At 41.3% G+C, this 15,308-nt stretch overlaps 1 protein-coding gene across 9 annotated transcripts in view; it reads right to left on the bottom strand.

Moving 5' to 3' along the window:
• Window positions 1–5,169, bottom strand: part of FAM184A (family with sequence similarity 184 member A) — a 72,835-nt gene extending 67,666 nt beyond the window's left edge. For all 9 annotated transcript variants that reach the window (XR_007777186.1, XR_007777185.1, XR_007777187.1 and 6 more), the window contains exon 1: window positions 5,002–5,169. Coding sequence is in view for 6 of the 9 variants with exons in the window: in XM_050972742.1 (XP_050828699.1) it covers window positions 5,002–5,169 (168 nt within the window). In the remaining 3 variants the exon portion in view is untranslated. The remainder of the gene's footprint in view (window positions 1–5,001) is intronic.
• Between the last annotated feature and the right edge of the window lie 10,139 nt (window positions 5,170–15,308).

The following is a 15,308-nucleotide window of genomic DNA, read 5'->3' as shown; positions in this document are numbered from 1 at the left end:
TTTTTGAAATAAATTTACTATCTACATCCCCTAGAAATTGACTGGATTAACACAACATTAATGCCTATTGTCTAAGTACTTCTCTCTAACTCAGGAAAAATCAAAGATTTTGCTTGCCAAATATAGGCAAGAAGCTGTTGGAAGAATTGAGAATAGAAGTCAGGTCTCAGGAGTCTTGGATTCTAGTTTCTTGTTTACTCAAGGATGATGTGCCTTGCTTAACTTTGTTACCACATTTTCTTTGAACTGAATTTTCTGAAACCTTTCCAAAACTGAACCATCAAGTTCTAAGTACGTACCAAGGAAAAACATTAGTGTTTTATACAGTCTCTGTTTATTAAATAGACAAAAATGCTAACTGTAGGGTAGAGATCATCTTCACGCCACATACAGACTCTTCTTCCAGAATCATACAATGGTTTGGATTGGCAAGGACCACCATAAAGGTCAGCCAATTGCAACCCCCTTTCCACACCTTCCACAACACCACTGTGTTCAAAAATCCATCCAGCCTGGCCTTGAACATTTCAAGGGATGGGGCATCCACAGCTTCTCTAGGCAACCTGTTCTAGTGCCTCATCACCCTCTCAGTAAAGAACTTCTTCCTCATATCTAATCTAAATCTACCCTCTTTAGTTTAAAGCCAATCTTCCTTGTCTTATCACTATAGGACCTTATCAAAAGTCCCTCTCCAGCTCTCTTGCAGGCTCCTTTTAGGTACTGGAAGGCTGCTCTGAGGTCTCCCCAATCTCTCTCCTCCTCTCTCTTCTCCAAGCTGAACAAGCCCAGCTATCCCAGCCTGTCTTCATAGGAGAGGTGCTCCAGCCCTCTGATCATCTTTGTGACCTCCTCTGGGCTCACTCCAGCCTTCTGATCATCTTCTGAGCCCTTCTCTGGACTTGCTCCATTAGGTCCATGTTTTTGTGTGCTGGATACCCCAGAGCTGGACACAGCACCCAGGTGGGGTCTCAGGAGAGTAAAACAGAGGGGGAGAATCAGTTCCCTTGACCTGTTGCTCACATTCCCTTGGTGCAGCCCTGGATACTGGGGTGGTTTTGTGCAAGAGCACATTGCCAGGTCATATTTTCTCATTAATCAACACTACCAGGTGTTTCTTTCCCATCAGAGCTGCTGCAGTTAATACAAAATTTCTGCAACAAATATCATACAACCAAACCAATAATGAAGAGTCTCTTTTTGTAGTACCAGCACAAACCATGCAGCTATTCTGCAGGGGTCAAAGATTTATGCTGATAGCACAAAACTTTCACAACAGACTTTACCAACACACTTAGGATATGGATTTCTCAATCACAAACACTCAAGCTACAAACTGCATCACAAAGAAAGAAAGAAGAAACAAAACAAACAAACAAACAAAAAAATCAACACTCCCAACAAATCCAAAATGAGAAACAAGCCTCCTGAACTCTTGTGGAAATTGTGAAAACTAATGCCATTCTCTCGTATTGATATAAGCATGGCAACACCTTGCTTTTTGTTTCTAATCCAGTTGTCTTATGCAAACTAATTAAATATATATGTATATTTTCATCTGCAGCAGGCATAATTCAACACTGCATTAGCACTCCTGCATGCAGTAGTACAAATACATATATGCAATCTCATAATCGCAGTTTATTTCTTGTTGGCTTTAATCTTTGTGTCAGATGCTACTTTATCCCAAACTGGTACACAGATCTTCCGGAATGCCTGAAAATAAGGAGCTTATACTGAAGAGGAAGACCTAAAATTGCTTCAGTTACAGTCTACTGCAGTCTTTGAACATGACATGAAGTATTATCTTGGTTTTTTTAGACCTGCATTTCTAACCACTTGTTTTACCTTCCTCTGAGAATTAAGCACATTAAAGTTAAATCAAGTAGGTCTTTCTCTCCTACCCAAAAGCAAAAACATAGTTAAGTACTTTAGAAGTGTTTTGCTTGTGAAATGGATTCACATCCTATTTTGCCTCACTCCGAATTACTGATTAAATCTGGTTATTAAATAAATTTCACCTTTTAGTTTGCATTCCTGTATTGTTTTGCCTAAAACATGAGGGACCCTCATCCTCTGTGGGGAAAGCATTTTTTTCAGCTCCTACTCACAGCTCATAATGCAACCTGTGCAAGGATAGGCAAAAGTAATCTATGGAGTCACACTTTTGCCAGAAGACAAAAGCTCTTTGGATAACTTCACTGTGTGTACTCCTTGGATAATGAGTAATGGGACTTTCTTTTACCACACTATATTGGTGGGTTTGTTTTAACCTGGTAAAGTGCCTTCTGCTCTAAATCCACATGGGGAATTATTGCATCTTCAAGTCATTCTTAGAGAAGAGTTAGTACAAAAAGTAAATAAATGGGTAAAACAGGTGAAAGACATGCCAGAAGTACCTTATATATAAGACACTAAGCAACTTGAGAAGAACAATTAAGAAGTGGTACTCCTAACAGTAAATTCCTGGATTACTGAAGAGGAATTTTATGCACATATGCTGGTAAGCCTTTGACAAAGATAGAACAGCAGAATTTGGTCAAAAGACCTAAACAGAAATATCCTAAAATCTTTCCTGCAACACCTTACTTCAAGGATTCTTCCGCAAAGTGAAGTTAATTCTTCTCTGACATGTAAGTCCCACTTAGGGAAATTAAGTTTATTATGTTTGTATTTTTCCCCTGTAGCTTGAGTCCTTTCCCAAGAACTGATTTCTGCAGACAGCTATCAAACCAGGCTTCAGATTCTAGAGCAGATTAGAAAGTTTAGATCACACTTCACCCAGAAGTTTCTATAATTATTTTAAGGCTCCCTTCCTGAAAGGTCATGTAGGTGAACAGAAATGTAGGACCTGAGCCCTCTAGCTACAAAACTGTGAAAATGTGCACCTCAATCTTAATGAAATACATCTTACTCAATACCTTTTATCTTAATCCTAACCTTCAAAGTCTTAATTTTATTGTTGCAATAGGTGCAAGAGAAGTATTTTCAAATACACTTTGGTTTACATTTAAAAGCACTATTATTCACTCCAGAACTTCACTCAATAGAAAGCTTGGCAAAGCAGCTGATCTTTCTCCCTAAAACTTGAAAACAGAACACAACATACAAACTACAACACTGCCAGAATCTGCAAGTCACTGGGACTTGCAAATACAAGACTCCAGCCCTGCAAAAGCCCAATTCACTTGTAAACTCCTTGTATGAGCACATAGCTTGCAATTATTTGAAATACACAACAGAAAACAACTTGCAGATTTTATTTGCACTAATCTGAAGTCTTTGTCAGGACAGACTTGCATACAATATATGGAATCTTAGATGAACTCTACTGTGGATCATTAAAAAAAAAAAAAAAAAAAAGTATTTACTTTACTCTCTTTGCATTTTCCAACACAAGAGTTCAAAATATTTCAGCACCATGCATTTAAATCCATAATTCATTCACATCCACCTCAAGATATCTGATGCTTAGTAAATGAGAGTGCACAGGGCACATGCCCAGTAATGTGGAACTCATGGGTCATACACAAATGACTTCACATCAGAAGTGGAATGCTGTTTCTGAAATAAACTATAAACTGCTGGGTAATTTCCTAGAGAAAGTAAGGAAAATATAAGCACACATACAGATATAAATTCTACTTTGAAGTATTACTTTACATATGCACCTAGGCCTTAAGGTGAGCTTAAAACTTAGGGTCTCCAGGTGCTTTTTACACCTTTTAGGGAGCACAAAACTGTAGTAATATCTTTAATGCTTTACTTCATTATTTGCATGCACATGGAGCAAAACCAAGGAGATCCTTCAGCTTATTTTCTCTTGATGGAATTAGAGTTCCACTGATGTTAACATCAAAAGAAACTGAACTTTGAATTCAAGAAGAAGATACCCCTCAGTTATCAGCTTTCCAACACATTAAGGTGCACAGTGTGCCACGATAAATACTATTTTTAACTGGTCAATGGTGCATCAACTGTACATAAATGTGAACTGTCTCTACTGTGAGCCCCTGCCAGCAGTCTTCATTCTCTTCACTCTTAGTTCCAACGAAATGTCACCTTCATCCATTTTAGCAAACATGTAAAGAATACTGGCAGTTCCCACGGTGCTTTAAAATTACCTTTAAACGTTTTAACTATCAATTTCAAAGGAGAGGTAGATTCTCTTTATTAAAGAGAATCTACCTCTCCTTTTCTTACTAATGCTAATGCTATTTGCCTACAGCTTGAGCATCACACAAGAGAGATTACAGCACCTAAGCATTGTTTTAAGTTATTCTAACTAAATCATATCTGAAACATTGGGCCTACCTGCCATAGCAATAGGCTTTAAAAACAGTCCTAGCTTGACTCCGGCCTGTCACAAAGATACAATGTATTCTCTAGGCTGGGGATGACATAATGAAAACCGTTCGCTCAGCAAGAGACCAGAAATTTTCTCACACTTCACCCTCATCTAACGCATTTAAGCTATTACCAGGGACCTTAAATAAAACACTTCAGCAAAGGAAAGGCAAGCATCACTTGAATTTCCCCATTTAAAGAGACTTCCTAATCTTATAACAGCGCTAGAAGAGAAGCCACAATTCCCGCAGAATAAATAACCAGCACCAGCCCAGCAGTCAGGGATCCGCTCCCGCACATCGGGATACCTGGCTGTGCCAGGCGGGATTCGGACACCACGAAGGGGGGCCGGTACTGCGGCAGCTCCCAGGCTCGGCTCCTCTCCAGCCCCGCGGCTCCCGGACGGCCGGAGCTCTCCCCGCGGGACCACGGCGCGCTCCTGCCCGCGGCGGACGGGGATGCTCCGGGGACCGACGGCGCTCCAGGCTCGGCCTCCGGAGTACAAATCCGGCCGCATCCACCCGGATTTGCCATCAGCCCCGACAGTCTGCACCTCTCCAGGGCCATCGTCGCCCGCATGAGGACAAGGAGCGAAAGGAAACAGAGCGGAGGAGGAAGACACCCGAGGCGGCGAAGGAGCCGGCGCGCCTCCCTCACCTTCGTCAGCTGGGCGATCTTCTTGCTCATTTTGAAGTGCAGGTCCGCGCTGTGCTCGGCGCTCAGCCCCGCCTGTGCCGAGCCCGAGCCGAGTTTCCCCGCGCCGGGCGCGGAGCCGCCGCCGTAGCTGTGCTGCGGCTGCTGCCAGCCCATGCCCGGGGTCGCCATCTTCACCGCCCGGCTCCTGCCGCGGCCGCTCGGGCTCCGCCGCCGCCTGCCTTACCGAGGACCGAGCCCGGCGCCCCGGCCGCGATTCGCTGCCCGAGGCGGCTCCTCCCGCTCCGGGCGCTTCCCTCGGCCGCCGCCCCCGCCGGGCTGCAGCGTCAAAGCTCTCGAGGACGCTGCGAGAAGGGGCGCCCGCCTTGCCTTGCCTTGCCTTTCCTCTCTTGGTCGAGTCCCCAGGCAGGGGAGGCCGCTCGGGTGGGTCGCGGGCGCGGCGCGGCTGCCAGGGCCGCCCCCGCGCTGTTTACGCCGCGCGGCCCCGCGTCACTCGCCGGCCCCGCCCGCGCGCGCGCTCCCCGCCCGCGGCCGCGCGCGCCGCCCAGAGATGGGGGTGCGCGCCGGGCTCCCCCTTCCCGCCCCCCGTCCCGGGGACCGGCAGCAGGGAGCCGGCAGCAGGGAGCCGGCAGCAGGGAGCCGGCCTTCCTGCGGGAGGGGGCGGAGACAGCCCCTTGGCCTCCGGGGCCCGGGCACGGTGGGGGGGAGAGTCGGGGTTCCCTCAGCGCTGCCCCGCCGCCGCAGGACTCGGGCCGCGTGCGCCCAGCGCCCAAGGCTTCTCCTGTTGGGAAGCCCCGAGCGTGTGGCGGGGAATGCCCAGGGCTGGGCGCTACGGTGCGGGGTGTGCGAGTTGATGGAGCTGGTCCCCGGGGTCGTACTGGTGTGAGCGTAGGACGTGCCGTCCTGTCGCAGCAGCGGTGGCACGGGCAGGGAGCCACTCGAAATTGAAGCCGGTAGCACGGCACTGGCGCGGTTAGCTCCGGTTTTGAAGGAAGTTAGGGGCTGGCTTCTCGCAGGCAATTAGCGACAGGACGAGAGGATGGAGTCTTAAGCTGCTCCAGGGGAGGTTTAGGATGGCCATTAGGAGGAATTCCTTCACGAAAAGAGTGATAAATGTTGGAATGGACTATGCAGAGAGGTGGAGGAGTCACCGTCCCTGGAGGTGTTAAAGAAAAGACTGGATGTGGCACTCAGTGTCGTGTTCTGGTTGACAAGGTGGTGTTCGCTCATAAGTTGAACCCAGGGATCTCAAAGGCCTGTTCCAGCTAAACTGATTCTGTGATGAAACGCCCACAAATTCTGGGGTTACCCAGCCAGCGAGTGGGGAGGTGTCCAGCTGAGCCAGCAGGTCTCTCCTGGGTCACAGGCACTGCTTCTGCAGCACACAGCCACGGGCCAGCGGAATGATCGGCATGGAACAAAGGTTCCCACCAGAGGGGATCCACAGCTGGATTTAGCACGACCTTTAGGTTGGATTTGACCACCCTTGGTTCTTGGTACTCTCTGTTGAGTAGTTTATCTTTCTCCTGCTCTAAAAATCTCTTCTCTGCCTGCGTTCTTTGTAGGCAGGCAGAGGTATCAAAGAGGCAAACCACAAAAATATACAGCCAAGTCTGTGGTTCTCAGCAATGTTATGGAGGAAAGCATCACTTAGAATTTGCAAATCATAGAAGTAGGTGGAGAGAAGTATGAGAAGAGATCCATATTACAGAGCAATGTGCCTCACTTGATAATGAGATTTGTACTTGTGTTGTATGATAAATAACCAACTAAACCTGAACTGCCAGTGCAAACCTGAGGTCACGGGGTAAATCAGGTTCTTTGATGCATAAACTGGTCATTGTCTGGAAGGCACAATTAGATACTGCTACTATTTTACAGATTAATTGTGAGAAGATGAGAGAAATACTTGCATTGAGTACTTGCAATTTCTATGCATCAACATGGAAAGGTCTTCAAAAAGGTCAGAAGTTCTGGGAAAAATCTCTTATAATGAAAGAAATAATCAACCCAAACTAATTTGGATAACAAGGAGACTAAGAAAAAATTTAATCCCAATCTGAAGGAGCTGTGTTACTTTAACTCAGAACTTGCATTGTCCAGGAAATTCTGACACCGATTTTTTTTTTCCTTCTGAAGTGGCCCATTCTGGCAACAGAGAACAAAGGACAGATGGTGCCTACCCAGGCAGTGATTCACACAGATGAAATACAAGGGGAAGAAAGAATATTAGGAGCATCTGTTTCAAATCTGTGTCCATAGATTACATCCATGAATAGCACATACTGTTAATTCAGTTTTATCCAATTAAAAAATAATTCAGTGGCTGAAGAGACTGTGAATTTTCATGTCTACAAAGGTCAAACTACTAATTAAGGCAGTAGACTGATTGTCTTGGTTACAGGTAATGGCTGTGTCTGGCTGCATGTATGTCATTATGCAAACTTCTTAATTCTCGTGTAAAAAGACCCATTCTTTAATGTACCTAATAATGCACCAGTATGAAGGAAGGGTTGGCTCTATTTATTAGTGCTCCTAGAAATCTCAAGAGTTACAGAATGTTTTAAATCTGCACATTTTAAATATTTTGAATAGATTTATTCTTTAAATGAATTAGGGCAGTTTGGATTTATTAAAATTTCCTCTGAGACAAAAAGCCTTACTGTTTTATTTTTCAGTTTCTTTTTAGAAACCCCTTTTGCTGTGGTTCATATTGGCCCCAAATAATTGTTTTGAAGCATTTTGAAGTGACTTATATATGGCCATGCTTATATATGTTCAACAAAACAGTCAAATATGTTCAATTTTTGTCTCCTACTGAGATGCCAAATACTAAGTTTTGTCTAAGTGATTTTAAATTTTTTTAAAAAGCTATTGAATATTCTTTGTCAATATTTCATGTGTCATTTAGTAGTTAACTTATTCCGATTTTTTCAAGCTTCTCTTTACACATTTTATGCATTTAGAGCTCAGATGGTGACTGCTAAGCTCTTTTCCTTTCAGGTCTGCACGTGTAGGATAGAGTCTGTTTTCTTTAAGGTTGCTGATGAAAAGGAGTGTGATGCAGCAGCACAGTAAGGATCCTGGTGGGTTTTTTCCTTGGTGGGATTTAATGTCTCATCAGTGCAGTAGGATCTGTCAGTCTGAAGGTCTTCCAGGGCTTGGGCTGAGGCCATCCAGAGGCAAACGAGGAGACAGCACTCAGGGTTTGCTGAAGGGTGCACAAAGCTGTGGAGCAAGGCAGGGCTCCTGTCACGGATCACTGCTCCAGAGCTGCACAGTGAAACCTTTGGTGTCTCTGTCACCACGGGGTTACATAAGTGAGACACACTTTGGATCTCCCCAGTGTCTCCATGGGGTTATGGACACTATGTAGGAGTGCTCTTGGTGTATGTATACGGAACATTTTTATGAATTTGAAAATACAGTCAGTGAATATTTGTTTTAAGATTGCATGTTTTTATACATTTGCTATGGATATATAGCAGCACATGGGAAGGACTTTGTACTTTTGCTTTCTCTGACATAAAATCAACAACACTGCCTGTGTGGAAATCAACCTTTATTTGTATCCTACTGCCTATCTATCTGCATATTTGCAGTTCAAGTGTTCTGGTATGTGTGTAAAGTTTTCTAAAATTATGAAATAACATCACTGATATTTGCAAAACCAGGAAAAAAATGTCATTTACACTCAATCTGCTGGGAATATTATGGATTACAGATTTCTCTGTGCACTAACCCTCTTATTTACCCCATCACAGCTCTGACTAAGATAAATGTGTGCAATCACTGTATGCCTTATTTTCAAGCCATAGGCACAAAACTCCCTCTCTGATTCTTTATAGACAGAAAGTGTTACGAGGGCTAAGCTTGCTTTGTGATAATGTCTTTTGACAACTCTGAAGATGTCAGGAAGTCGGCAGCTTTTTCTGAAAGGACAGTTAACAGAGAAATTTGACCTACTGGTCTTTGCAGGTTTGTGCTATTTTTTTTTTAACCCTGCAGTTACAACTCTGAACAGAATTTTCAGATTTTTTTGCACATGTTTATGACCAAAGTAACTAAATACTTAAAAATGGGAAATATAGGAACTAGTTACTTAGAATACTGAGATTCTTTAAAAAAACATTTTATTGCTACAAGAATGCTAACTAATAATTTATTGTATACATATCTTCGGTTTATATGCAGGTTTAACAATTTTCATAAAGTAAGAATTCTTTATTCATTAAAAGAATAGTATAAAATATTCAAAATAACAACACAGCTTAAACATATCTGACATCCCTGCTTTAATTTTCTAGTCTGAACAAACCTGGTGGAATATAATAACTGAATAAGCCCATGGTGTCCTACTTTAACATAAAGACCTCATTGCTAAGGCTGAGGTTAATCTAGGATGCTGAGGTTTCTGTGTAAGAAATCATGCAAAACCATTTTGTTTTGAAAGTGTGCAAGTAACAAAGGCTTCTTCTGTTAGCTATAGGTAATTATATACAGAGCCACATTTCCACATCTGTAAAGGATCAGAGTACCCAAAATTGTCTCTCTGTGGTTGCACATAGAATCATGAAGAATATATGGGGGAAGGAGAAGAACCAAACAAAAATAAAAATTAAATATCCTCATAGCTTTGAAATAATCTCACAACCTTTTAATTTGTGGCTTAGCAAGACTCTGATTTATGGAAGGTGAACAATCTGATCAACATTTCAGGATACTCTGAGTAGTTCAGTGCCTTCTTACCTCTGTGTATGTAAGTAAGATTTCAGTCAATATGGCCCAGTGGCACAGGCTGACAGACACAGGTTTATGACTACCTGGTAGGTCTTTGGTTTTTACATATTTTTGGTTTTATAATTTTATGACTCCACACTGACTTGGCCTTCAAAGCTTGGAAGACTCAGCCTCTGCAAATCTTAAACTGATATGTATATAAACCTGGCATAAATTGAATTTTTCTGAATAAGAAAGCAGAGAATGGTGAACACCTATCTGATACAGATAAAGTTGTTGTCTTTATTATGTCTTTTTGCCCATGTGGGAAACTGTTAGTGTGAGGAAAATAATTCAGGTCACCAAATCCTAAAAGGAATGATGCCATTTCATGCATGTGTCCAAACTGAAACTACTGTCAAGATATGATAAAGGAGAGAATATTTTTGCCTGCAACCTGTGAACAAGCATGTTTCAAAGATTGGGGTTTCTTGCTGATTCTTTGGGAAAAAAAATTCCAGATACTGTAAAGATGTGCACTGGCACACAGAAAGATTCCCATGAGTAATTTTCTCCAGGTATTTCTCTCTTTCTTTAAATCCACTTATACCTTGTCTTGCAAAATATTTTTATCCTAACATGGAGGGTATATCCTCACATGCAGTTGGAGGCATATGGATTTTTTTTAGAGAAAAATAACAATAATCCACTCTTTTGCATCAATTGCTTTTAATCAGTAAAGACATTTCAATTATTTTAATTTCAAACACAAAAGAGTAGTTAAGGATGGAAAAGTTGAAGAAGATCAATAAGAAAAGTGTAAAGCTTTTTCTTCTGATATAGCTCTCACTTTGAATACTTAACTCATCCTATAAGTTGTCTGTTTTTAAGCTTGTACCCACATTTTTTCAGCAAAGAAGTTTTATTAAAAAAAATTACAGAGAAAACTGCTTTACGGACAAAGAAAAACAAAACAAAACAAAAAAACCCCAAAAAAACCCAAACAAAAAAAAAAAAAAAACCAAAACAAAAAAAACCCCAAAGCAGCAGAAGAAGCAGGAACAAAAGTAATGCCGTGGGAAAAATTTGTATTCTCTTCAGCTGCACAGATGGGGAAGACTGGATGAATCCTCAGTTAAGTATGAATCCAACTGTTTTTGTTAGTTATAACTTTTTCTTTGTCAAGTACTATTTCAGTCTGGTCCCTTTCTAGTTTATCAGGAAATGCTTTTGCCAACATCAAGAAAGCACCTGCACACATAAAATAATCAACTCTCTTGCTTTTCCCATCAAAGCAGAGAACTAAACCTATCAGTGCTCACCACTGGACAGAAAGTTAATAAAACAACTGGTCAGTACAAAGACATACAATTCATGTAAATGGTAATAGTGCCTGTACAGAATATTTTGTGCCATCCCTCTGCACCAAGATGCAGCATATAAGCCAATGGAACCTCTCAGTAACAGGCTTTTAGTAATGAGTCACTGCATTTCTGGCTTAGGGACAGTATTTTGGATGACAAAATACACTTTTTGAAATAAGCCTTCTGACTAAATAATGTTTTATTTTGCCTTTTCTCAAGGTTTTTGATTTTGCTTTTTTAATTCATGGTGCACATTTGGTTTAAGTTGTCAATAATAGGACATGACAATCCTTGTAGTCTTCCATGTCACCTGCAAAGATTTAACATATAAGCTACTGCTTTGAGCTTCTTCTTAACAAGGTTTCTCATTTTATTAGCTTCTGGATGTTATTCAGGTATTAAAAATTATACCTAAAACTGGGAAGCTGGAAGCTTAGCCAGGGGGAAGTACATCAGAGGAATGGTAGATGGACAGGAGGAAAGGAACAGAGGGGGCCTTGTTGTTTAAGTTTGGGCCCTCTGGGGCAGGGTGGGTCTTTATGACAAGGAGTAAGAGGCCAAAAAACATGATTTTCAAATCAGGCCTGCCCAGCAGAACTCTCACAGTGCATTTAGCAGACATTAGAAGAACTGCCACCCTTTCCTGCACAACTTGTGTAAATCAACCTGGTTGATTTCACTCTCTGAAATATATCAAACCAAATCCTGCTTTAATGTTTCAAATAAATCTTTCTAGATTAATACTTAAAATAAATTTAGGGATGCAGAGAAAGCTTCATTTAATTTCTCTGTTAAAACTCAAGTTGCAGGCACATTTCTGGACATGAAAATGCAAATTTATCGCCATATGTTAAATCTAGCACACTTTCTATTGTGTGGAATTATCTACTGCAGAGGAGATGTCCAGTCTTGCATTCCACATTGGAATATAAATCTAATAATCTGCCTATGACATTTTTATTCAAGTAGATTAGAAGGCATTTTTTGTTTAGCTCATGGACAAAATAGCAGATAGAACAAAATTTGATGTATTAAGTAAAGTTGAATTTGAAAGTCTTATTCATAGACTTTTAGTCTTTTGCATTCTTATGCTCCTCTGATAATAACTCATTAAGGAGACTGTTCAGATTAGAAAATGAATACATTTCACTTAATTCAATTAATACAGTCATATTAATCTTTGTTACAATGAAAGCATTCCTATTGAAAGGAGCAGTGACCTTTAGTAGACTATTGGAGTTTCTCCCAGGGATGCATTAAGTAATCTTCCTAACTTCTGTAATGTTCCTCTAAGGACTTAATTAAATGGAAGTGAGTGCCATAAGTGAGGCTGTCTTTTTTCTGATGCAAGTGCTACAGTGAGCTCAGAAAGGAGACAAATACAAGGAAATCTGCATGGCCTTTTAGTAGAAACTGGTAAAGATTACTTTGGTATATTGATGTGACTTGCTCAGCCCAATCCTAACATTCCTTTAATATGCTGGATTTGTTTTACAGAAATGTAATGCACTTATTCTCTTTTTGGAGGAAAAGCAGCTTTATAGGTGAAAATATAAAAATCATTCTGACCAATAAAAATATTATTCAGATTAAAAATATGTGATAAAAAACCCTGGACAACTGTGATTGAGAATAAGACACTGACCTTCCCGGGAAAATCTGGCTAGCTGATGATGTTTGTTTGATTTTGGCATCATTATTGCCAGTTGGTGTTTATTACATCTATTGTGCATTTTGAAGGGAAAAATCCTTGGTAGGAAAAAGCAACTAGAGAAACTGTCCCCAGTTGCTGAATTGTGCTGCTCTCAGCACCTGGGTCTAACATCTCATATCTGTCCATGGTGCTGGACATGACCCAGAAATGTGCACTCCCAAACCAGAGAGCCAATTGTATCTTGGCTGCATCCAAAGCAGTGTGGACAGCAAGGATGATCAGAGGGATGCAGCTCCTCTCCTGTGAGGAAAGGCTGAGAGAACTGGGTTTGTTCAGCCTGGAGAAGAGGTGGCATAGGGGTGGCCTAATTGTGACCTTCCAGTATCTGAAGGGAGCCTGAAAGAAAAACAAGAGGGACTTTATACAAGAGAATGTAGTGCCAAACAAGAGGGAGTGGCTTCAAACTGAGGGTAGGTTTAGAGTAGAGGTCAGGAAGAAATGCTTTACTGTGTGGGTGGTGAGGAACTTGAAACTGGCTGTCCTGAGAAGCTGTGGCTGCCCCACCCCTGACAGTGTTCAAGACCAGGTTGGATGGGGCCCTGAGCATCCTGATTTAGTGCAGTGTCCCTGCTCATGGCAGGAGGGCTGGATCTTTAGGTGATCTTTAAGGTCTTTTTCAACCCAGGACATTCTGTGATTCTGTGTTTATAGGAGCACAGGTACAGAGTTAAGCAAACCAAGGATTTAGTTCACTGTTTTTTATGCTGGCATTTATATTGTCCCTTACATGTACTCATTCAGATTCCAGGATGCCTATAAAATTCATGTGGTCTTGCAACAGGCATATTGGATGAAATGTAATTTTTTTTCCTGAGGTCATCAGTGGAATGTTGGATGGGACAGCTGAAAGCCACACTGAGTGGCATAGTTAAACTACAGTGCATGTAAAAGCACCAAAAGCACCAGGACTGCTCAGGTTTTCCTTCTCCCTCAGTACCAATGGGATCACTTGGAAGCAGCCACAGAAATGCTCCAGTAGGAAAGTTCAAACAGATGGCTGGTGTAGCTCAGATCCTACCCTCAGGGTCATTCTGCAGAGCAACACAGACAACATTTGTCATCTGTATTTCTCCCTGTGTTATTGGAAATGGAGACTGGTTGCTTGAAGGGTTTTACTTTGAATGTGGCTAATTAATCTCCAACATTGGTTCAGGATTTTCTGTTCCACATACTTATCTCTGGTCTATTCCCTGACACACATGAATTCAAATTGCTGTCTCTTGCCAATGTATTTTGGGGGATTTGAGCATTCAGATTTGGATACTAGAGAGGATTTTGGTTATGCTTCAAGAAGGAAGAAAGATAGACTGGCATATTTCCAGAAAATTGACAGATGTGCTAAAATTGTGTTCAAGCCCCAAAAGCTGTGCACAAGTGTCAATATTCAAGTAAAAAGGCTTTTGTAAAGGTTTTGTTACCCTCAAATAGGCAAAGACTTCTTTTGAAATGAAATCTATTGAAAACTGCAATATTTTATGATGTATTTGCATATGCAGGTTGCTCACTGAAGTCCCATTTTATAGAAGTGTTGCATAGAAATTGTGGTTAAGGGAGGATAAAGAAGAGTACTTATAGATTATTACTGGTCTTCAATTATGCTGTCAAAATCAAGAAGCATAGCTCTTGATTGTGGTGTAGTCTAATGAAACTGATACAATAACTAAAACCATCAGGGGTAGGAGAAAGAGAGCAGAGTTATCTGCCCCAAATCAGATAAGCTGCAATTACTCTAAATTCTAGTGCCCATGCTTATTATCTGCTGACTGTTCCATTATTATCCACAGTGGTGGTGATTTGGGACCTGCTTGCCAGACATCTGGATTTGAACTGAAGGGTGAGGAACTGTCTGTCATGTGTCTGGATTAAAGTGCAGCAGGCCTGAACATGTCCCATTATGCTCTAATTCGAATCAGCAGCAGCACAGCTTGCATTCAGCAGCATGGAGGGTTCCCTTTTCTTGACAGGGAACCTAACTCCCTCAATAATTCTTAAAACTTTGGAAGGGATCAGGATTAGTGTTGCATATGCTTGGTTCTGTAAGAGGTTTACTTTGGGGAAGGGCTTCCCTTGAAAGCTAAAATACATTCTACCCCAAATCAGCATAAACTTGTGTTTCAGTATATCATGCATTTACATTTCACAAAGTGCATCAGATATTGGTGCCTCATATTTGGTGCATAATCAAGCTAATTTCTAAACATCAAAATGTCAGTATTTTTTATTATTATGGGAAAAGGCTGTAAATTTATTGAAAAAAGTTCTTAGGAATAAAATGTACAGATAATTTCCATGACAGAGTAGTACTTAAATTTGCAAACTATTGCTTATGAAGCTTAAGAACAGAAAAAAACAAATAAGGACTATATTTTTCCACAGAAAGGATATAAAATGCTCATGAGCATCTTTTGAAATGTATAAACTCTAGGGCAAAATTGTAAAAATTATATATCACTGATAGTGGTTTTTTACATCATTATTCATTTTTACTTTACATCTTAGTTACAAATGCTCCT

This window comes from Serinus canaria, chromosome 3 (assembly GCF_022539315.1).
Source record: "Serinus canaria isolate serCan28SL12 chromosome 3, serCan2020, whole genome shotgun sequence".
Taxonomy (NCBI): domain Eukaryota; kingdom Metazoa; phylum Chordata; class Aves; order Passeriformes; family Fringillidae; genus Serinus; species Serinus canaria.
This window is presented reverse-complemented; position numbering and strand designations above follow the sequence as displayed.